Source organism: Copadichromis virginalis, linkage group LG19 (genome assembly GCF_057382275.1).
Source record: "Copadichromis virginalis isolate Kocher_CV1m ecotype Utaka linkage group LG19, C_Virginalis_male_GT1.1, whole genome shotgun sequence".
NCBI classification, from domain to species: Eukaryota; Metazoa; Chordata; class Actinopteri; order Cichliformes; family Cichlidae; genus Copadichromis; species Copadichromis virginalis.
In genome coordinates, this window is record NC_140636.1 from 17,475,376 (window position 1) to 17,498,831 (window position 23,456).

General features: G+C 40.3%; 1 protein-coding gene across 2 annotated transcripts in view; it reads right to left on the reverse strand.

Annotated features, from left to right (window-relative positions):
* The window catches only part of sntg2 (syntrophin, gamma 2), a 112,434-nt gene that overhangs the window by 17,292 nt on the left and 71,686 nt on the right, over window positions 1–23,456 (reverse strand). For both annotated transcript variants that reach the window (XM_085442535.1, XM_085442534.1), the window contains exons 10-14: window positions 21,354–21,483; window positions 19,588–19,626; window positions 18,357–18,473; window positions 8,213–8,284; window positions 7,730–7,936 (exon numbers count right to left, since the gene is read on the reverse strand). In XM_085442535.1, the coding sequence (XP_085298661.1) occupies window positions 7,730–7,936; window positions 8,213–8,284; window positions 18,357–18,473; window positions 19,588–19,626; window positions 21,354–21,483 (565 nt within the window). The remainder of the gene's footprint in view (window positions 1–7,729; window positions 7,937–8,212; window positions 8,285–18,356; window positions 18,474–19,587; window positions 19,627–21,353; window positions 21,484–23,456) is intronic.

Sequence of the window (23,456 nt, forward strand, 5' to 3'; positions counted from 1 at the left end):
GAAATCTGCTCACAGACCAACAGCGTGCAGCTCAATCCACACTTACCAGAGAACTGGTGCCAATAAGGTGCCCTGTTCTCAAAAGTAATATTGTAAAGTTACAAAGTCCTCTGTTCCCATTTTGTTAGCATGCCACATTTGAGCCATCTGACTTACAACTATTAGAAAGTCTACATAGGACATTACACAAAGCTATGCAGCAATTGAATTTAGCTGAATTTGATTTATATAGCATCAAATCACAAGGACAGTTGCATCAAAGTGCTTTATATTGTAATGTAAAGATCCTACAGTGAAACAAACTAGAGAGAGCGGACACAAATAAGATGCTGGCATAATAAATTGAAAGGCAAAGTGCTGCGTCAAATGTTTTTGGGATCTATGTGGTCTCGCACGTGCTGACTGGATAAAAAATTAGAAGCCAATTAAACTAAATTATGAAAGTTAACATAACTGAGAAAACAGGGGAAGAGCGTCCTGGGTGACTCCTGGCTTCTTAAGCTGTCTGTGGAGTATTTATGTTTAGACCTCTTGATGGACATGAAACAGCTACAACCACAGATTTCTTAACAAAGCACTCTCCACAAGAGCTTTCCACTTTAAACATTTTTGCTTAAGAGGCAATTTAATGGCTCATTGATGTGAAGACTAATTCTTTAGGTTCCTTGTGATAAATGCGCTGAAAGTAACAATAACATTTATGGAAAACGGAGTGCTGGCTAGTCGTTCTGTTTTAGAAGCAATTAGTTTCTTAATAAGACTAAGTGAAAATCACACTGAACTTCATCACTTTTAAATAACTTCTCACTGCTGAAGCATTAAATTGGCAGAAATGAGCAGTGCTGATTTTTTTTTTTTTAACTTTTTTTTTAACACATAATGTGGTTGACTAACACCAGGGTGTTGATCAGAAAAAAAAAAATCTAACTTCAAAACTAAAGTGCCCTCAAAAGGTGAAAAGCATTTCATACTCTGTTTATTATTGTTTTGATTTTAAAATCAAAACAAAAATGACAGTAAAGGAGAAACTATCAACTTTTGATTTCCATGCATTTTACTATTTCACAAAATAGTGAAAGTTCGTTAAAAACAACAAGCAGATGAGTTTCTTGCAGCTAAAGCCAAAGGCATACAACACGACCAGAAACCTGACTGACAGAAACACAGCTCGTCTGAAAGCAAAAAAGACAGAATCATAACAATATATAAAGAACAGCAGTGTGGGAAGATCTGAAGGAAAAGGTACCCAGTGCTAGACTTTGAAATAAACACAGGACAGGTTGCCCATAGCAAACAACTTCAGCTGATGACAGAAAAATCCCTGGAGCTGTGAAGAAGAACTTCAAAACGACAGTCAAGGACGTCACTCTCAGTCAATGGGGTGTCACCGACTGGCCTGTGGATCGGACGTTGAACCTTAATTTCAGTATTTTTATTTATTTTTAAAAAAGTGATCTTCCTTGGTAGATTCAGTGCCAGGTAATCATATAACACCATAACTTTAGTTACTTCATAGGAAAAACAAAACTAAACTGATAACTTGCTCATCCTGTTAAAATATTCATGTTTGTCTGTCTTATGAGTTTGGGCGCTTTAACATGGGGGTCAGTGGGGACCGAGTCACTGACATCAGTGTAACACTGATGAAGAACTGGGTTGGCTTCACTTTTCTGCTTTAGAAGCAGACGTGTGAAACATGAAATGTTTAGCAAATCACGTCCCATCATGGCCCCTTACGGCTGCTCGGGTACATGGATTAGTTTGTTTCCCAGTGTTGATTCATAGCACATAATGACAGCAACAGGCTCTATTCACTTCTAGTTTACCCTGGCTGTTAATAACTCTGTCTCATTGGCTGGCCCTTGTTCTCCCTACATAACAACAATCCTAAACACAAAGCTTTTAATAGAAATAAAAACTGAAGGTTCTTGAACTGGCCATCAACGGATAAAACCCGACTGAGCACATTAGCTTCTGAAAAGACTGAGGGGAAAAGAGAAACACGCTAACAATACTGAACTGAGACTTCAGGTTTATCAATGAGTTTTTAGGCTTCAGCACATTTATCACAAGAAACAAATATTAGGCTTAATTGCTTTTTATTCATTTGACCTTCATTGATTAACTTACTTTTGTTCATGTGAAAAAGGAGCCAACATTAAAAGGCTCTTTTTTTTTTTTCAAAAAAAAACAAAGACAATATATGTGCATATAAACGGTGTCACATAAAAGCTAAAAGCCCATCTCTGCTTTTCTGTGTTGTGTTTTGATCTCAGGTACAAAAGTCTGAAGCAAACATTAAATTGCACCCTCGTGCAAATTAGGATTCTTTTGAAGCTGCATTGTAATAACTAGTTAGCTACATTTATTTAATATTTAATCTGCTAATTTATGTCAATACTTCAACTGATCGTCATTTTGGGGACACTCCTTTTTGTGAAGCTGTTTAATGCTTTTTATTGTTAAAGATCGTGACTATTGAAAGGGCATTTTAACAATGGGGACTGACTCACTTTTGGAACAAGCTTGACAAAAAAGTGCAAAGTGCAAAAGTCATGAACCGCCCCTCATTTCTTTGTATTTTGCTTGGAAAATGTGAAATAGGTGTAGAAAGATGCGTGGAAATACAGAATGAGAGAAAAAAGTTTGTACAGTTCTAACCTTTCAAAGTCAATACCTTACACTGTGTTGAAGAATACAGCCCGAAACCTTTATTGTTCATATCTTGAAGTAGTCTTCAGGAACAGTTCTCTAGGCTTCTCAAAGGACATTCAAAGCTTCTCTTTGGTTACATGCTGGCTGCCTTTTGTTCCATTCTGCTTCAAAATGATCCCACACTGCTTCAGTAATGTTGAGGTCTGGACTCTGGGGGAGACAATCCATGACTTTCCACTCTGTTTTTTTTTTTTTTTTACCCAGGCGTGATTTCACTGTGTTGGTATTAAGCTGAGAAATGAAACCTTTGGAAATTCACTGTGAAAGACAATTTTGAACCAAAAATTCCAAATCAGGATTCCTCACGGCTGTTTTTTCAGTCCACTTGTTGTGTTTGGCATACCTTTCATAGGAATGGCTTCATGACAGCAACATAATTTAACAGTAACTGAAGGGTCAGCTGTATCTCTATTTTTTTTTCTATTTCTTAAAAACATGACTTTTAGATACTATTCATCTACAGCAGGTAGTTTCTTTTTTCAGGTTTGCAGATTCTTCTTTTGCCCTGATTTTATCCAATTTCCCCCTTTTTTTTGTAACACATGGTGAAATATGCATTTCTCTGAAAATATTGAGGTAACTTAACACACAGTGTTGATTATGGAAGTAGTATTTTAGGGGTACGGTAAGAAGATTTATTAAAAAGCAGTTGGGCCTAGAGTTTGTTTGGGTTGGGTTATATCCAGTCAGATAATGAAAGCGGCACAATTTTAATATCAAAGAGCTCCCTCTCTCCATCATTGCCACACACGCAGTGTATATATATATATATTTTTGGTAGGCACATGGAAATGCATTCAGGGCAACACAAACACATTATTTCCCTGCTAAATCAGCCCAAATACCAAATGCGCTCAGCCCTCACCTGAGGTAGCTGCAGCTTTCTCTGGATCTGGGTTTAGTATTCAGTGAATCCACTTTAAATATGAAGTGCGGCTCACAGTTGGCATTAGTTAGCCAGCATCAAAGAAATAACCTCCAAACATCTGCCCTCTGATGAAGCAGAGCCGACCACAAAGAGAACGACAAAACACCAGCAGGTGTTTGAAAAATCAAAAGTTGCCCCTGAAGTATTTCACTACAGAACGAGCACAAAAACACAGAGCTTCTGTGGCCTGGCGATGGCTTTAAACTCCTAAACATCAGTGTTAAATTAACATGCAGGCCAATAAAATCTACGAAAACAAAAAAAGACTGAAAATAAAGTGTCTTTCACTGGGAGGTTTGTCTGAACATTGGGAGGTGTCCAAGATGCAGCATTATATAGCGCCAGCTCAAATGCACTACAAAGAATTCGTGTGACTCATTGTCAGGTCCTACACCCAAAGTATTTCTGGTTGAGCCTTTTTTTCCCCTTTTGTGTGATATCACTTTGTCTGAAACAGTAAGGTTTGAGTTTTCCTGCTGTATGCTGTAACATTTTGTTATGTATGTTAAGGATGAAACATTTAAACTGAATGTATTTTAATTATTAATTTTAAGTTGCAGTCAAACTATTGGCAGCTGGCCTAGACAGCAAATTACAATGAGCTCTACATCCATATACTTGTAAGTTGCCAAAAAAATGAACTGATCTGTTATTATAATTAAGAAGTGTTTTACACATCTGTCAACTAGACAAGTGATTCGCTGGTTTGACAATCATCACAATAGTTTCCAAGGGTAGCTGCATAGGCAGACACCACTGTGATTAATATAAGCAGGCCTGAAATACGAGAGAAACTGCTCGTGTCAGAAAATAAATTCAAGCGTTGCTCCTAGCAAGAATTAAGGAAACATTTATTTATTATTATCAGAAGAAATCACAGTTCAAAAACCTTTAAAGCTTTTTGTCCCAGCTGTCATTTGTTCACCAAGCCCTGCGATGTGTAACGATCATGTAGCTCGTTGGACACAAACTAAAAGACCAACTTTTTCAGACTTTGATGACAACCAGCCTCCATGAGGGATTTCGGTCTATTTGATACCCTAAATCAAGGGAAAGATACGAAACTCAGTGCATGTTTGTCAAACTGAGAGGAGGAATGGGCTGGATGGAACTGTCAGGGGACCAGTTAAGCCCCATTTGCAAGCCAGACAAATTCATCTGAAGCAGGTAAGGCCTCTGGCATTTTTCTGAGCTGTAACCAGAGAATTCTAAAATGTTGTGGCATGTTAAGCCTGGTGTAGCCATACGACTGAATAATGATTCCCTCAGACCCAAATCCAATCTCTAATTTTATTTGCACTATCTGTGCCACGAAAACTCTTAACTGCTCACCGCGTCAAACCCGACACACCAAATCATGTTGGTGAAATTCTATTATTAAAATAACTGTTTGTAAATGTCTTTGTATATTTAAACAGAAACTAAAAAAAACCCAAAACTTACAAATATGACATTTTTGACAGATTTCAAGTAATGGTTATTCATAACAAAACTGGAATTAACAAAGGTTTCCTTAGTCAAAAGAAAAGACACGCCTGTAATTGCCTGTAATTCACCAGTGGGGAGATAATGTGTTAGATTTTTATATCACAGAAAAGTACTGATTGTTTTACTGATTTAGACGTCTTCCAAATGTTCTCTTCTGCCTGCTCCCTTTAGAGGTTGCCACAGTGGATCATCTGCCTCCATCTCACCCCTATCCCTCCTGTGTCACACCAACCCTCTACCGTGTCCTCCTTCATTACAGCCATGAATCTTCTGTGGTGTACCTGGCAGGCCCATCTTTGGCATCCTTTGTCCAGTATATCCTCTATCCCTCCTCTGCATATGTCCAAACCATCTCAGCCTCTAAACTGCTCGGCCTGACCTGTCCCTCTGATGTACTAATTTCTAATCCAGTCCATTCTGGTCACATCCAATGAAAATCCTAACATCTTCAACTCGGCCTTCTCCTTCTGCTGTTAGACTCACTGCTAGGCTTCTGTCACAAATCATCCCAGAGACTTGTCTCCAACTGCTCCACCCAGCCTGCACTCTCTTCTTGACCTCTCCTGTGCACTGTCTATAGTTTCAGCTGGTTGAATACAGGTATTTAAATTCATCCAACTTTGCATGTTCACCTTTCCACCTGCCTACCTCTCATTCACACACATGTATTCTATTCCTACTCTCACTACAGATTTCATGAGTGTCATCTGTAAAAGTCCACAGAGACCGCTATCTCGTCTCATCTGTTAACCTGTCCATCACCACTGCAAACAAAAGGGGTTCAGAGAGCTTTTCTCTAGATCTACAAAGGCACAGTGCAACTCTGTCTGATCGTCTCTATTCTTCTCCATCATCAAACATCAAGCAAACATCACAGCTGTAGTGTTCATTCTCAGCATGAAGCCCTAACGCATGTCACCGAGTGTCACTTAACCTAGCTTCAACAACTCTTCATGGCTAATCAGCCTCATCTCTTTCTAGTTACTACAGCTCTGCACATCAACCCTGTTCTTGAAAATTGGTCTCATTCTTCTACTCTTCTGGCAGTTTCTCCAAGATTGTCAAAGGAGCTTGCAAAGAAAAGCGTCTGGACTTCTTTAAGTTGCTTGAAGACGTTTCACCTCTCATCCAAGAAGTTTCTTCAGTTCTAAGGTCAAATGGTGGAGAGTCCCAGATATAACCTAGTGGGAGTATCCCCCCACAGAGGGACAAAAGGACCCCCTGATGATCCTCTAATCGCCTGAGCCAAGGTGTGAAACTGGGTGTGGGTCCCAATCCGCCAGAGTTTCGGGTGTGTTCATTGTGAAACCTGGCCCCACCTTATCATGCGAATTCCTGAGGTCAGATGGCCCAGGATGTGAGTGGGCGTTAAGGCGTCTGGGAAGGGATCTCAAAACTGGATTATAGATGGCAGAGAGTTGGTGTCGTAAACCACCGCCTCTGTTCAAAGATGGTCGCTCACAGTGGACATAGATGGCTTCTTTCACTCCTCTTTCAAACCATCTGTCCTCTCTGTCCAAAATGTGAACATTGGCATCCTCGAAAGAGTGTCCTTTATCCTTAAGATGCAGATGGAGTGGTGAGTCTTGTCCTGTGGAGGTGGCTCTTCTGTGTTGTGCCATGCGCTTGTGAAGTGGCTGTTTGGTCTCTCCAATGTAGAGGTCTGAGCATTCCTCGCTGCACTGTACAGCATACACCACATTGTTAAGTCTGTGTTTTGGCGTTTTGTCTTTCGGGTGAACCAGTTTTTGTCCAAGATTGTGTTAAACACTCGAGTTTAAAAAACACCACATCCTCTCTTCAAGACATCTTCATACCATCACAGGTATGCCACCTGGATAAACACGGCTTTCCACACTTCATTCCTTTACACAGCTACCCTCGCTTCCACCTTACTAATTCTCTGCACTCCACTAACTTAACTCCATCCATTTCTATCTCTGTCTTTAATCATCCTAACCTGCTGCACATCCTTTCCAGCTCATTGTCTCCATCTAACCAATCAACACAGATTTTTCTTCTTCTTTAAGAGGTGTTCAAAAACTCATGTATCAAATATAATATACACAGTTTTAATAAATACAGGAAGTAAATGATGAATGCAAGTCACTTCCTCAAAACAAAAGGTGCAATGACAATAACCATAGCTATATCATATAGGTGTTACAGAAGGATTTAAATGGCTTTCAAATTTTATGTTAACATTTTTCTGCTGTTCTGTTATGTTAAATGGACCAGTGCACGATTGTACAGGAATATTACACACAAATGCAATTGTGCTGTAATGTTCCTATGCAATAATACTGGTATTAAAGGATTATAAAGCTCCATTTTCAGACTGTCATGTTTGCATTTGGAAGAGTACATTTTAGTCATCATCCAAGATTATTGATGCTATTTATCTTCCTTCTGGCTCTAAAGCCCAACGGAAACACAGAGTTGTGCTGTGGTCTTAATTTCCACAAACATTCAATACTTCGCGTTCCTCCTTTGAGTTGAGAAAAAGGTGCTTTATTTTAGAGGCACTCCATTCGAACTAATATTCAAACAGAAAATACCCAAAAAGGGTCCGAGATCATTTTATATGAAAGTACTCACTTGTATTCGCTGCACTTCCAAGAAGACCGCCCTTTGGAAGGACTTCTCCCAGATAGCCAGGTCAGTGGCCAGCTCTACCCTGAAGGTGTGGCTCTGGCCGTGGCCGACCAGAATACTGAAGCACAGAGACTCCGTGTCCTGCTCAGGAGAATGCTCCAGTCCCAAGTAGAGCCTTGCCTGGAGCCAGCAGTCCTCTGCCATCCACAGCTGTAATGCAAGCTTGTAATTACTACATACTGGGGGAAAGGTACGCTGTTATTTCACTTTCTACAGCTGATGTAAGTAGAAGGAATCACTAGTATTTCTCTATATTCGCAGATTAAACAGATGAACCTTCTCTGTGTACATGCCTTGGTTAGACAGCTCCCTGAATCACTATACGACATGCTCAAAGAGGAAAACTGACATCTTTAAAGAGAGCAAAGAAGTGATCAAAATTTGAACAGCCCTGATGCACATCACAGCATCCTTCTCATAACTTACCTTGTGAACCTTGAAAAGAACCTCATAGAGGTTATATGTTGTTTCAGCTTGTCCCCAGTCAGCAGCACTGATCTGAGAAATAAACATCAAGGAGGATGAGATGAAGAGGAAGCGTATACAAACAAGCTTTTTTGCACTTGTTAGCAGCACTTCCTCATCCACATAATAAATGCAAATGAAAGTTAGGCAGGTCACTTTGTTGCTTTCTGTGAAGCCCTGGATGACTGCCAGTGTCAGGGAGCAAAATGGATTGATCCTGCTGCACTCGGCACGGGGAGAACATTTAAATCATGAAAGTAACGCGTAGATTTCAAAGACTACAGCAAAATAAACCAGAGCCTTTAAAAACTAGGACTTCCAGGTTTTGTTTCACAAATAACAACTTTAAATAATCCCTCAGATTTAAATTGGGATTTGTAAAAAATCCAACTGAGAATATTTTTTTATGGCCACAGAAAGAAAAATTTAAAATGAAAGTGACGGCTGAATTTAGTAGACATACAGGCTTACTGCATGTCCAACGCAAGGCTGGGAGCTTTATTTGGGGTGTGCTTAAACTGAGATACAATGTTATGCACAAAGTGCGGTCATTTGATTTTTTTTGCCAAGTGGACACTATAAGCCTGATGATCAGTCATCTGAAAAGGTTACACGTATGCTAATAATATTAAATATCTGTAGTGTAGTTGATGTTTATAATCCTCTTTGGTAAGCAAAAATCCATCCTTTTTTTTCTTTATGCTATTTCAACATTAGCTTTAGAATTACCTGAAGTAAGTATTTTTGATGATTTAATATTTAACATTATTAACTAAATTTCATGACTAGTCTTAGATTTGTACTTTCATTAGGTGTTAGCATCAAGCTAACTGACCAACTCCTAGAAATCAGAGACACATATGCAAGAGTTATGTTAGGAGTTACTGTACAATTGAGTAAATAATCTTATGTAACTTAAGTTTAGCTCCTTGTTTAGTTTGGTTTGGTTTCACAACAACAAACAATCAGCATTATCCTAGAAGGAGCTTTTATCATTTAAATTTTAAACATATTTATACGTCTGACTCCAAAGTACAGACTGGATAGAATAGTCATCCTCAAATGACTACTCTGAGGACTATTCTTGATCTTAGGAATTAACACAACTTTTTGCAAAAAATTGAAACTATATATATATATATATATATATATATATATATATATATATATAAAAAATTACACGGGAATAGTCAGTAGAATTGGTTATTTTTTGTTAGGTTTCAGACATCTGTGTGATGAGCATGTTGGTCAGTTGATCATTTAAAAAGCAAAAGTGAGTTGTGATTCTTACAGATATTTAATGTGGAGCTATTGGTTTTAATTGTGGTGTTCTCTTGTTTTTGAGCCTTTTTTTTTCTTTTAATGTAGTACGTCTTTTTTGTATGAAATTTTTTTTTTTTTATTAAATTTCGTCACACTCCAGGAAGAGTAGGTACTGCTATTGCAGGAGCTAACGGGGATCTTAATAAACTAAACTACTGAATTCATGAAAATGTCTGCTGCATCTTCTCCAACATTCAGTTTGCTTGTGCATAAAGAAAATCCTTAATTTGTTGATTGATTTTGTTTAGGTATTTAAAATAATTTTCCAGTGTGATAGCATCTAATAAGATCAAAGAAGGATCCATTATGTCCCAGGTAAACAAAATTAGTTGTGAAACTGTTCTAAAATGGGCAGCACGGCAGCACGGTGGTTAGCACTGTTGCCACACAGCAAGAAGGTCCTGAGTTCAATTCCACCATCAGGCCAGGGTCTTTCTGTGTGGAGTTTGCATGTTCTCCCCGTGTCTGCGTGGGTTCCCTCCGGGTACTCCGGCTTCCTCCCACCGTCCAAAGACATGCAGTTTGTGGGGATAGGTTAATTGGATAATCCAAATTGCCACTAGGTGTGAATCTGTGAGTGAATGTGAGTATGAATGGTTGTCTGTCCTTGTGTGTTGGCCTTGCGACAGACTGGCGACCTGTCCAGGGTGTACCCCGCCTCTCGCCCTATGACAGCTGGGATTGGCTCCAGCGCCCCCCGCGACCCTGAAAAGGATAAGCGGTAGCGAATGGATGGATGGATGGACTGTTCTAAAATTGTTCCTCAGTGTATTTCCACTTATTTAATCACAATGAACAATGTCTACTGCCTCTTTGTCTTCTTTACGATAGGTTGTGTTGTACTGGTCCTATAAATAACAAAACAACAAAACATCCCATACAAAATCAGCTTTGCATGAAAAATCTAAATGACTGAATAACACGTAGCGACAGCCGTAAACATCCCTAAAGACTCCTTACTGTTCGCGCCAGGCGTCATGTCATGGACGTGGTGGTGAAATGACAGTCGTGGTGCAAAATCACACACTGTTGGTTTGGGTATATTCATTCGGCCATGTTTTATCCCATATGCGGAAAATTTTGGATTTAAAATAATAAAAATAAGGCCTTTTTTTGGTTTCCAACAGCTAACATTGTTGAAGTACTAAAGTAAATTTTCTCTTACTCTGCTGAGCTGTTACTGTTGACTTCTTTTTGACACATGATAATTGATACTAATAAAAACATACTGCTGAATATTCAAGGCCTCTCGGCCTCTGGGATATTGGCTACTACCATTTTTCAACACAAGCTAGAGGACACGTCTGGCATTTCACAGCCCACCAGCTGCATAATGTCTTTAGCTCAAGGAACCATAACTTCAGTGACTTCACAATACATCCATTAGTATTGTTCATTAAAAGTACAGCTGCTCACTTCTTTTGCTCTCATCCTGTAAACATGATTTGTTGGTCCTATGACTGGCCTATATCTTAACCAAAAAAACCCTTTTCATTTTTGTAACTGATCTGCGTTGTGTGTAGTGTACTGCAGTTCTCGCCTGCTCCCAGCCTGTAGCTTTTTCTCTTTATTTAAAAACTACGAAAAGCTACAAAAAGGTTTGGGGTTTTTTCTTCCTAAGCTCACCTTCAAAAACACCATTTCTGTGTCACATTTTTTTTTAGCCTCTGGCATACTCTTTGTAAAAGACTTTCCTGCAGCACTTTAAAGAACAGTTTAAAAATTATACTGGCCAAAATATTATCAGCACTGACAGGTGAAGTTAATAATGCTAATGATCTCATTACATTATAACCTTCTCCTGGTAAACTTTAGGTTCTGCCATTTAATGGACATCAAATCTTCTAAAGACCAAGCAAAATCCCCCACGCTAAGAGTACGACCCAGCTGCAGAACCCACAAACCAATATCCTAGAACTTCACAGGACACCCCCATAGGTCCTTTGTCCATGCCCTACCAGGTTAAATCTGTTTTCTTGGGAATGGGGGGGTTGTGCCAGATTAAGTTTTAATGTTGTAGCTTATGTATGTGGTTGAGTATACCAGACCAGAGGCCTCTCACCCAGTGTTACTAAAAATCTCTGATGGTTATGATTCTTTTTCCTGTAGTGATGTCTCAAGCACAATGATGCACAGGTTGCAACAAAGGGCCCGTTTGATGGTATCAGCAAGTGTAGTTTAAACAAGGCCAGGCTCTTGTTCCTGCCATTTCAACAAACAGCTGGGGTGACCATCACTAATGTTAACACAAAGCATCAGTGTGCAGAGGGAATTGTAAAAATGCACTGTTCAGACAGCCGTGTAACCTGACACAGAAACAGAGCCAGTCTGGAGACTCGAGCAGAGGATGGAAGTCAAAAGGAATGCAACAGTGTGCCTACGTGAGTTGCAGAAAGCATCTGCATAGATGATGAAATGCTTAATTTCTTTTTTTTTTTTTTTTTTCTAAATGACATCAGAAACAGCAGTATGCGACATTACGTGATGGCAGAGCTTCAGTTCATCCTTTGTCATTTTTTTTTTTTTTTTTTTTTTTAATAAATAGGACAGGGGGAATGAATGAGAGAGAGAGGGGGAGAGAAAGAAAGAAAACCAAAGGGGAGAAGAGACGGTGAGAAGGGGGGGGAAGAGAGAGGAAAAAAAAAAAAAAGAACTCCTGGGTCACCTGTATGGAGAAAAAGAAAACAAACAAACAAACAAAAACAAACAGAGGAGACAGCAAACAACAAAGAGCAACATAATAATAGAGAAAACAAAGCACCATCACAATAAACTAGCTAGTCATAGATATCAGTATTTACTAAGTAATAAACGATATTGTGCAGCACGCAAGATAGACAGCGCACAGTGTGCTCTGAGGCAGCAGCCAAGAAAGCTTTAGTCCGCGTCTGTGAATACCCATGTGTGCATACCTGTGTGGATCAGCATGCTTGCATTCCAAAGGTTTCTCCATGTAATGATCTGCTAGGGAGTGTGGGGGGGCCACAGCCCCTTCCTCCAGGGTGTGAAGCGGGTATGGAGGAGATCAAAACTCCAGACATCCAGAGGCCCCCAGAACACAAGAGACCATGGAAGACCAACAGAGGGGCAGCCGCGCCACTGTCCCAGTAAGAGCTGAGGAGAGTCCCAGATGAGGGCTCGCCCAGCAGCCGCGGAGCAGAAGTCAGGGGGAGTTGCAGTGACGCGCCCGTGAGCTCCGCCGGCCCCCAGCTGCGCCTGAGTGACCGAGCCCTAGGCCGAGAGGCCGGGGGCACCCCACCTCCAAAGGGGCCCGAGCGAGCCCCAGGCCCCAGGCCCCGACAAGCGGCCGCCAAGGAGTGAGCCGGTGTGTACCCGGACGCCCACCCCCAGACACAAAGAACCACCAACACACCGACACCTGAGGGAGTCCGCCACCGGCAGGGGAAGTGGTGGTGGGTGGAGATAGGCCTCCAAACCTTGGAGGGCCTGAGGTGTCCCCAGAGAAGGTGGCGTCTGATACCCAACCTGACATATAGACACAGACATACAGGCACACACAGACACAAACATCCATTCCCACCCTCATGCTCTCATATGCACTCACTCCACACTCAACCAACGTGGAGACAGACATAAAGAGACACTGTACACACAATCACACTCCCCAAGCGTACTCTACAAACCGGGTCTAGGTACCCTTGCCCCTGGAGGGGGGAATTGCACCCAGACCCAGGTGGTGTTACCCTTTTCCCTGCGGTGGGGAGAGGCAGACCACCCCGACTCCGCAGCAGCAGGGAGGCCCCACACCCCAGACCGCAGTCGGACGGCCAACTCCTCCTACTAGCCCTCCCGCTCCAGCAGGCCGCAGAGAATGGGGGTGGGAGAAGACTCCAAACCTCCCTCCACCCGCTCATTGTAGTGTTGATGCATATGTGTTCTAAGGTGCAATTAAAACCCAGGAGGGCATGGAGCTACCTGCCAAGGAGCAGCAGGTAAGCGCATAGTCCCTCCTGCTAACCCTCAATGACTAAGTGTATTTAAAATTGAGAGGTGGGCAACGACGTCAGGGGTGAGGTATACACCCTGATGGTGATTTGGACTCCGTGATTGTGCCCACCCCCAAGATCCTATATGTATGTGTAATGAGAGTGTGAATAATGTGAATGTCTAAGTTGTGGGATAAAATTGAGGCAGAGGCAGCCAGAAGGGGACAGGGGGGGGGGGGGGGGTAACCTCCTCTGCACCCTGGTGACATACCCCCACTCCAAGGCCCTGCATGTGTGGGTGGTTGTGGAGGAGCGGGAAGAGGGAGGCAGCTGGAGATGGGGAGGGAAGGAAGGGAGGGGCAGGTAACCCCTCCCTGGGGCCAGCTCCCCCGCTGACCCCAGTAGGCACTCCCACCCTCCGCGACCCGCCAGGGAAGGGGGGCCCAGGCCCATCAGACCGGGGCCCAGTGCAGTAGCGCCCCCCGGCTCCACAGAGCCCTGGACAGTTCACCCAACCCCACCACAGAGAAAACTGCACCCACCCCACCAACCACACATCTTCCAGACTACATAAGACGGTAAACGCCCAGGCTGAGATCTTCCTCCACCTCTCCTGAATCTCCCCCTCCTGCAGAGAGTTCCTGAGAAATGCTTAATTTCTTGCACATATGCAAATGGACAGTGGGATGTCAAGTAGCAAGGGCAAGGTTAGCAGAGCTCTTTAAGATATTCAGTACATGGAAATGCTGTCAGTGTGCTAATGAGTACAGAGAGGCAGCAATACTGGCTGTTGAGCTATGTAATATCCACATATATACAATGCTTTTGTCATCTTACTGACCCCTCAGAGAACTTTAAGCATACATTCATATAGCACTTTTATTCTATACATTTCACTCCATCAACCTCACATATGTAGCCAATTTAGAGTCACCAAATAACCTTACATGCATGTCTTCAGCGTGTGGGAGGAAGAAGCTTCTCATCTCATGGTCAGGTAATGGTCTCTCAGACCTACTTGTTGATTTAGCTGTAAATATGAAAAGTGTCTCATACAGCTGAGTACCAGTTGGCGGGAAAAGGGGAATAAAAGGAAGCTAGCAGGACTCATACTGTCCATACAGCTGGCCACTGAAGAAGGCTGCATATCAGAAGAAAGGCAACTGATATGAGTGTTCCTGCAAAATTACTGAAGTGAAATGCTGTTAGGTAGTTATTAATCCAGATGAGTGGACTGGTACTTGTTTAGCACTTTTCCTAGTTTAACAGTACTTTTTACTACAAGCCTCATTCACCCAGTCACGACTCTGATAGATCCAGGACCTTACTCAAGGATACTTTGACATGCAGAATGGAGGAATCCTCATCTACCCTGATCCGCTCTAGCTTCTGACCCACCTTATCTATAGTTAAATTAAATAATCTTTCAATGATCAATACACAGCCTCCCGAGAGAGAGAACACATCTCCACTGAAATGACCTCTCAGTACAGTTCAGTGAGCTATATTACATCTAAACATAAGAAGCCCCTTACAATTCCAAAAATTGCATTTTGTTGACATAAGAGAATTTTTGTCCTTACTGAAACTTGCCTAACCAGGTCAATCATGTGGACATAAATTTGGATTACTACATGTCTTTGGCATTGACAGGAAAACAACAAGGTGCAGTATGACTGTGTCAAAGGCTCTACACAGAGGCTTGCCTTGTTAATGTTGCTTCGCTACCAGACTACTGAATATATTGTTATTGACTCCCCTGGAGGTAGTGCACATTTTACTGTTACTGGAGTTCATCATCTCCCTGCTGCAAGCAGTTCAGCCCTGTCAGAGACTGCCGAAGTATTGCCATTACATGTTAGTTCTGAGGAAGTTATTGAGTGTGACTTGAATTTAGATTTGCTCTCTAAACGTTCTGCTACATTACAACAACATTACAAGAGATTATTATATAATAATTGATTTGTAGCCTTACATGTCCAAATAAATGCATTCCTTTTAGATCAACCATGATAGATCATATTTGAACAAATAACCCACTTAAATAACCCACTGGTGCAATTTCTTCTGGATACATCAGCTACCAGTGCCCAACTACATGTGACAGAAAAATGTTTGACCTTCAGACTAACAACCTGCTACATTTTATAAATAAACTGAATTTTAAATATCTTAATGAAAAGATTTATTTTTTTAAGTAACAGCAGCACTCTGACCTCAATTAAATTGAAAACGTTTCCAATCATGACCTACCTTTCATCACGTCACAAATTTTAATATGTACTTAATCATGCCGCCTTAAAATTTTCAGAATATATCTGTGTATAATCCTTGGTTCTCCTCCACAATGCTCTCATTGCAGAACAGACTGATTTTGAATATCTAACAATCTTCTATCTGCAAAGTTTCAGCTACTAAGAAAAAACTGTCTTGTACTTATTAGAAAAGCTAAATCTGATTTCCATTCTTTCAATTATCATTTAATTTTATTCGAAGATATTTTAAAACAATAAAATCTTTAATTCTATATGTTCTAATGTTTTCTTCTTCTTTTTTTTGGATTGATAAGCGGATATAAGATATGTCGTAAAGTTTTCAGTTTAAACTGGACCTCTCCCTGTTTTGCCTCTGTGCTGGGCTAACTGCTCTTCTTATAGCTCATTTTTAAGTTAATTGCAGTAGGTAAGCGTATATAAAGACTAATAACCATCTTAAAGGTTCTTTGTTTTATTCTGTGGATTTCTCAAAAGCATTTAATTCAGTATCGTGACACTCTACTAGACACTCTACTGTTTAATTTGTACTCCAAAGACTTCAGCCCAGATGTCCTTGTAGTTTGCACAGGTGTTCAGCAGGGAATCCAGTCTTGGACCTTTTTTATTCACCATAAAATTTATCTCTGGCACCAAAAACTAAAGTTAACACAGATGGTGCTACTTTTATATGCGACTACCTCTTTCCTTAACATCTTCTTTGCAAATCTACAGCCTGCTTTTGATACATTTCACACATCTCTAATTAAACTAAACTCCAAACTAAAATAAAACCTGGTGCATTCTATTAATAAAGTCACCAGAGAATCTTCAGCCCACCATTCATATCCAAATTTCTTCATGGCTGTAACATTTAAACTGTTAATATATAGTATTAGGAGCCCAGCTGAATGCTATACTCATTTTTAAATATTAATGTGGAACACCCACCAAGGAAAAACGGTCTAAAACTGGTTTTTGAGAACACACTTTTACGAGATGTAAGATATTTGAGGAATCTACAGTTTTATCTGCTCTTGAATATAATTATTTTTCTATATTTGCTTTGCTATTCAGCTTGAAGCTGCTCCACCTGCTTTTATCATAACTGTTTTCTCACTCACCACTGCATTTTACATGTGGAATGGTCCTCACCAATCATAAAAGAGCAGCACTCAACATGCATGAGATGTTTTTTTTGGGGGGGGGGGGTTGCACTTTTGGGTAACACGCATGCTGTTTTCTCAGGAAGTGTAAGATGGCTTCACAAGATTAGATACGAGATCTGCTTTTGCAGATCTTGGTGATGGGGGTCGCCCTCTTGTAAGACCCTTCATATTATTTTGGTCTGCTGGGTTTGAAATGTTATCCAGTATTTGTAATAAGTAGATGTGAGCAGACCTAAGGCTTGCAATATCTGGAGTTCCTTTCGGGACGTTTGCACTTACAGGTGCCTGCCTGGCACACTTCAAGCCTGGAAAAACTTTAATTTGCTGCAACTTGTTCAAGCAAGAGAATTTTCTTTATGACTTAAAACAAGCTTTTTACAAAAAATTTTCCCCCCTCTTACAGTATTTTTTCTCTTTCACAATAATGAGCAATTTGAAATGAAAATATTTATGAAGAAATGCTGCACTGTATTTGTTCACCTACAGCCACTGTCGTCAATAGTCATTATTATTATTTCGTGCCTCCTCATAAAATGGTCAGGAAACGCTTGGATTCTGTTCTCAAACTGCAGCTAAGAAGAGATCAAAAGTCTCTGACAATCTGAATTTAAACAGAGCAAATACATGCACACCAAAGTTTGCTACACTAACGAACCATCAAAGAGAACATTAGCTTCTCCTGTGTACAGTTGTGTAAAGGGTAACAAAGACACAGTCCAGCAGGAAGGCCAAGAAAACTTAACTCACAATTAATGTGCACACACTACCTCGGGAGAAAAACCACTGAATAACTGTGATTAACCAGAAACACTTTCTAAATTATATAAGGAGGACAAAAGACACTTTAGTGTCCAGTGGTTTTTATACCAACGAGTGAACAGAACTTCTGGTACAGAGAAGGACAGAATAAAAGCTCGTATGCTCCATTCTGTACCTCCGATATAAACTACTAGAGGAATTGCACTATAAACAATATAATGGCCAACTGTCATTTCTGTTATTCTGATATTACATGTTTATTGTAAAAAAAAAAAAAAAAAGATTCTGTAAGTATCAACATTACACGATGACACAGAGGTCTCACAACAATATTAAACACAAAATGTGGGCAAATTGTTTTCTTATGTTTCAAAACTTCAGGCTTTTCATCTACTGAGAACATGAGGACCGAGAGTTCTTATTTTTTAATCTGTTGCCTTTGCTAATTACATGTATCCAGTACCACACCAAACATATGCACCATACCACAACCCCTCCTTTCTAAAAGCCAGCTGTAGAAATGTATTTTGTTTATGATTCACTTTAGAAGAAATGATTTATAAACCTGCCCAACTCTAGTCAGGTTTCTGACCCACCACAGAAATGTACCAATTTCCTCTCCATATTGAATAGGAAAATTGAAAAAACAAATTACCGGCGGACTTTTGAAGATATAAAAATATGGTCCTCGGAGTGCCAGGAACTTAAATGTTGAAGATCGACCGGGAGCGCTACCCTCGGGGCATTCGCATGCCCAGCCCATGTGAACAATCTGCAGAGATTCAGAAGGATACATTTTCATTATTTGATTTGAAATAAATAAATGGATAATACACAAAAAGACACACACAATGAAAAATATGTTCTTACTAAGAAAATGGAAAAGAATGGTCTACAGTGCACTGACAAAGTAAGTGAATGGGGGGGGACCCAATGACGCAGCTCAGAAAACATCCATTTAAAACGATACTTTTCAATACAGTTCTGCAGTCTCAGCTGCACTGCAACAATTTCCTTTTATCTACTCCAGATTGACTTGGAAGTCTCATCTAAGCAGAGGAAAGCAGAGAAAATCCCAAGCACTGCTTATCAGCTACACTCCCGTATCCTGTGGTTAACAACGTCCAGTGATTTCTAAGTTCGGGCCTTGACTGTTTGCTGGCAATACGTTCTATCTAAAGCATCCTGCAGTAAAGTTTTGAGTGAGCAAGTTCTACTTTTTTTTTCCCCTGACAAATTGAATTGAATTTTCATATTGCCCTGATGATTTTGCACAGAGCTGCAGTCGTATGCAGACGATGCCATTTTAAACACATTTATAACATTTCTCACAAAAAACTTAAATAGACATGTGTATAAAGTTACTGCCAACATGGGATACATTGGTATACTCCTAGGAATGTGCTCACCAGTAGTAACTAAATTGAAAACTTGACAACAATAAAAAAAAAAAAAAGGCCACGACAATAACTAGAAACGCTGTTATGGCCGTTCAAAAGGAGCTTTGGACGAGTGTTAAGTGAGATGAATGTAACGGCTAGAAGTGCCGTTTCTAAAACATTGCAGTCTGCAGTTGAGACCTCTGCTTTAGAGACTAAAATAGATATTCACACCCAGAATATGGTCAGTGGAAAATATTTGAGTTAACTTCAACAGGCCATTTCACACATGTCAGGTTTCTGCTCATAGAGCAGGGATACACATTGATAGTGTCGTCCAAGCAGTTGGACGGCATTTTCAGTTTGATTTTCGCCTCTTTTGTGGTCTGAAGGTGTGCTGTCAGAAGGAATTTAATTGGCCTGTTGGTCTTCTGGCAATTAAGCACCTGTTCTCAAAAAGATACAAAAATGATGTGTTTGTGTCAAGTTAGGCAAATAATGACATACTTGATCATCTGAAGAGCAGTACTTGTTGATGATCTTTATCTATTAAAAGAAACAGAAATTAAACAGATATACAGTTAGAAAACATATTTACATTTCAGATTACATAAAAACATTCTGAACCCTTAATAGCTTTGAATCAAAGAGTTAAAAAGCTTTTGTGCATTTTTACAAACTCTAACCGGTTTTAAATGTCTATTTACATTCTGCGTGTCAAGAGAAGCTAAGGTCTAACCACTTAAATGCTACAGAACTTATTATAAATAAACAAATCAGCTTGTTTGTTAAAACCACAGGTTAAGTGACTCATTTAGTCTTTTAATATAAATGTTATTGTGACACATATGGCCATCGTAAACACTGTTAAAGTCCATGTAGCCCCATGGAACTACATGAAGGCAGTAGCCTTCTCTAGCGGGGCAGTGAACACCACCACACCACACAAACTGCTCAGGAAAGCAAAAAAAACCAAATGTAAATTAAGTAGCAAATATAAATGTATTATAAAGTATTAATGAGGTAATAAAAACATCTGAAGTTGGCAGCACTGCCTGGGAAACATGCTTTCCTGCAAATGAATCTAATAAATTCATGGACACAATAAATGAAATCAGTGAAATAAAGGAAAATGAAAAAACGCCTCTCTGGAGTGACATGTTGGCTCCCCACCAATCCACAAAATAGCAGACCCATTTTAAAGTCATTGGATGACAGTGCATGTCAATTAAAGCCCACCTTCAGAAAATATAGGTCCAGAAAAAGAGAAGCATTTTCCAAATGTGCCACAGAGGTTATCACTCAGCAGGAAAAATGCTGCAAACCAGAGCAAAGCATTTTCACACTGAAAGCACACCTGGTGTGTCAGCATATCACAATCAGCATGGGGCTCGCGACTTGCTTGTTCCACCTGAGCTACATTCGAAAAGTTCACCGTCACCTGAAATCTTCATATTATTAGATATCAGCAAGCTGCTGCCCAAATATTTATATTTTTTTCTCTATTTCCTCTAAAAGAACATCAAAGAGCATCATATAGTCTTCCACCATGTCTGCGACGGACCCCAAGAGTGTTAAAGAGTCTATTTAAAGGTTGTAGGTCATTAAAACAAAAGTTCCGCTCTCTCCCAAGGTGGCAACACAATTACATCCTGATTGGCCATTTAGCAATCACGCTGCACGTCCGTAATTAGGTGAATGCAGGCATGAATTAATCACACTTTTTAAAAAAGGCAGCTGTGCCATCGATGAGCACGGGCTTACAGTAAGTCTTCATCCTCACCAAAAACTATTCGCATCATCAGCGTGATAATCAAAGTGAAATAGGAGGAAATGAGAGCGAGCAGAGCACGCGCCGAATGACTACTTAGCAGCCATTAATTAGGTATCGAAGAGCATCTTTTTTTTTTTTTTTTTTTTTTGTCAGTAGAGGGGGAGAGGTGCCACTGTGAGTCAATGAGTGCTTGCCAGGAAGGGTCTATTAAAACTACTTTAATGTGTGATGGGGGGAACAACTGTGGGCAAAACAGTTTCAAGGGTTCTTTTATTACTGAGCAGATCAAAAGTGGAAAATAATTCACAACCTGAATTTTGTCAAGTTTTGTGATTCCTTCCTTCCTCCCGTTGTGAAACTATTAATGTGCATGTGTAAATCATTCATTTTAAACTTTATGGAAACACGAGAGCATTCGAATCACTCTTTTCACCTTCATTTTTAGTACACACTCAGAGGAAGATCCAACCAAGCCTCTAATGTTTAGAAATACACTTACATTCTCCTGTGTCAAGTCATTGATATTTGTGGATATTGCTTGGAGCCAGTCTGTGCTTTCTGCTGCAGTGCAAAATTGAAGAATATTGGTGCTGGCTCCATCCAAGGCAAAAACTTCAAAACAGTTGAACCTGGTAGAGTAAAGACAGAGACGAGAGGATCAATGCTGATACTGAACAAGTGAAGCTTGAGTCGTCAAACTGTGAATTTATAGTCTGTAAGCCTTAATAGATGCATTATTACATGTAGTGGAGGGTTATCATCTGATGGCTCCTATGTAAAAACACCCAACTTTAATAAAATGTTGATGACTGTAATGTTCAGGTTAAAGCTTCAAAACCAATGAGTGACGCAAGCAGCAGCTATCTTTTTATGGACATGTTTAAAGAAACTGCTACTAGCTGCTACAATATGAAAAGGTGAGAGGTCCGCTAAGAGAAAGCTGCCCAGAGGACAAACAACCTTCTGGAGATGGGCACAAAGTACCAATCTGGCTCTGTCCATAGGTAAAATTCAAACACCAGGACCATCACCCATTTTCATTGTAAACTTTGCTAAAACGGACTTCTTTTTTAAAATACTTTTTTCCTCATTTTGTTAGAAATTTTATTCCCAGCTATTTCTTAGCTAGGAGTGGTAACTTTGTGCCATTTTCCCATTGCTTCTGCCAAATCAGTCAAGCTAGCTGTAGATTCATATTTATGTGCTTTATTCACAGCAGCCCTTACGAGATAAGAGTGTTGACAGTAATAATAGTCATAATACTAATCATAATTATTATTATTATTAGGGCTCAGGTTTTCTGTCAAATGACCGCTGTGGAATTGGTCTACTGGACAGATTACCAGCTACCCAACCCAAATATACTCCAGAGGATGAAGAGAGCACCCGGCATGACGGCCAACCAGCTAATAGATGTGAAAATGTAACATACTGCAGTTAAGGTTGAGAAAGCCACCAATCACAAACCATTTACAGAGTAAAGTGAGAATATTAACAGTAAAAATTTGCTTCACGTGTCCCTTCATTTCCTTTCCTTTATTTAGGCCTGTATTTAAAACCTCTTTTGTTACTTTGGAGTGGTTTGCAGTCAAGGGCATTCTTTTACAAATACAATTAAGTTTCTCTGTTGATGGGGTTCTGATGAGGTCATCTGAGGCGAATCACGCTCATCAGCAGAATGCAAAGCTTTGACACTTAATTTCAGTGCATTCGTACGATGCTGATACTTTTAGCTTCGGAGATGGTTGCCATGGAAAAACGGTTATATGAGATGGTTAAGCAATTTTAGGCACTGCAGTGGAGAATCTACAACATTAGAAAGAAGGGGAAAAAAACCTGAATTTTTGAGAAGTGTTGAGCAGCAGCAGTATGATGCTGTTAAGGTACGTGAGATGAAGGCTGATAAACACAGAAACAATAAAATGCTTCCAACGCACAGTGTGAAGAGGGAAATCTTCTTAGGCAGCTCCTAAACCAAACACTCCATCCTCACGCACAGACAGAGCAGCTACTCGAGGTTAGATTATACAAAGTCAGCATTCCTAACAAATCCTCTGAGCATGACTGTTATACTGTATCTGCAACAGGCTTGTTAAAATCGTATGTTCCGCTGCCTGTGTACTGACCCAGTGACTCTCCAGGGGTGATTTTGGCTGGACTGGAATGTCGGTTTTTTTGATTTAACAAGGGTGCAAATTCTTTCTGTCCCAGTGCCTGACCCAAATTTGCCTTGTGTTGTGGTTTGTGTAACTGTGAAGCATCACTAATGGATATTCAGAAAGTCTTTGTTTTTCGAGCAAGCATTGCCAAATGCATCTAGTTGCATTTCAGTGAGTACTGCATGGATAAATGAGCAGCTGATGAGCTCACCTTAAAAATAAATAAATAAAACGGTATATCAATTAGATCTCTTTCAAATGACGTAAAACTTTAGAGGCCATGCAGCACAAGGGCAGATACGAGAGAGAAAAGGCAGTGAATGAGGAGTTGAAAATGCAGAGCTTAATCAAAGGAACGGACAGCTGGCGGCTCAATGTAGGGAGAACAGCGCTGTCAGGAGGAGCTGCTAAAGCCCTTCCACCTTCACTGAGCAGAACAAAAA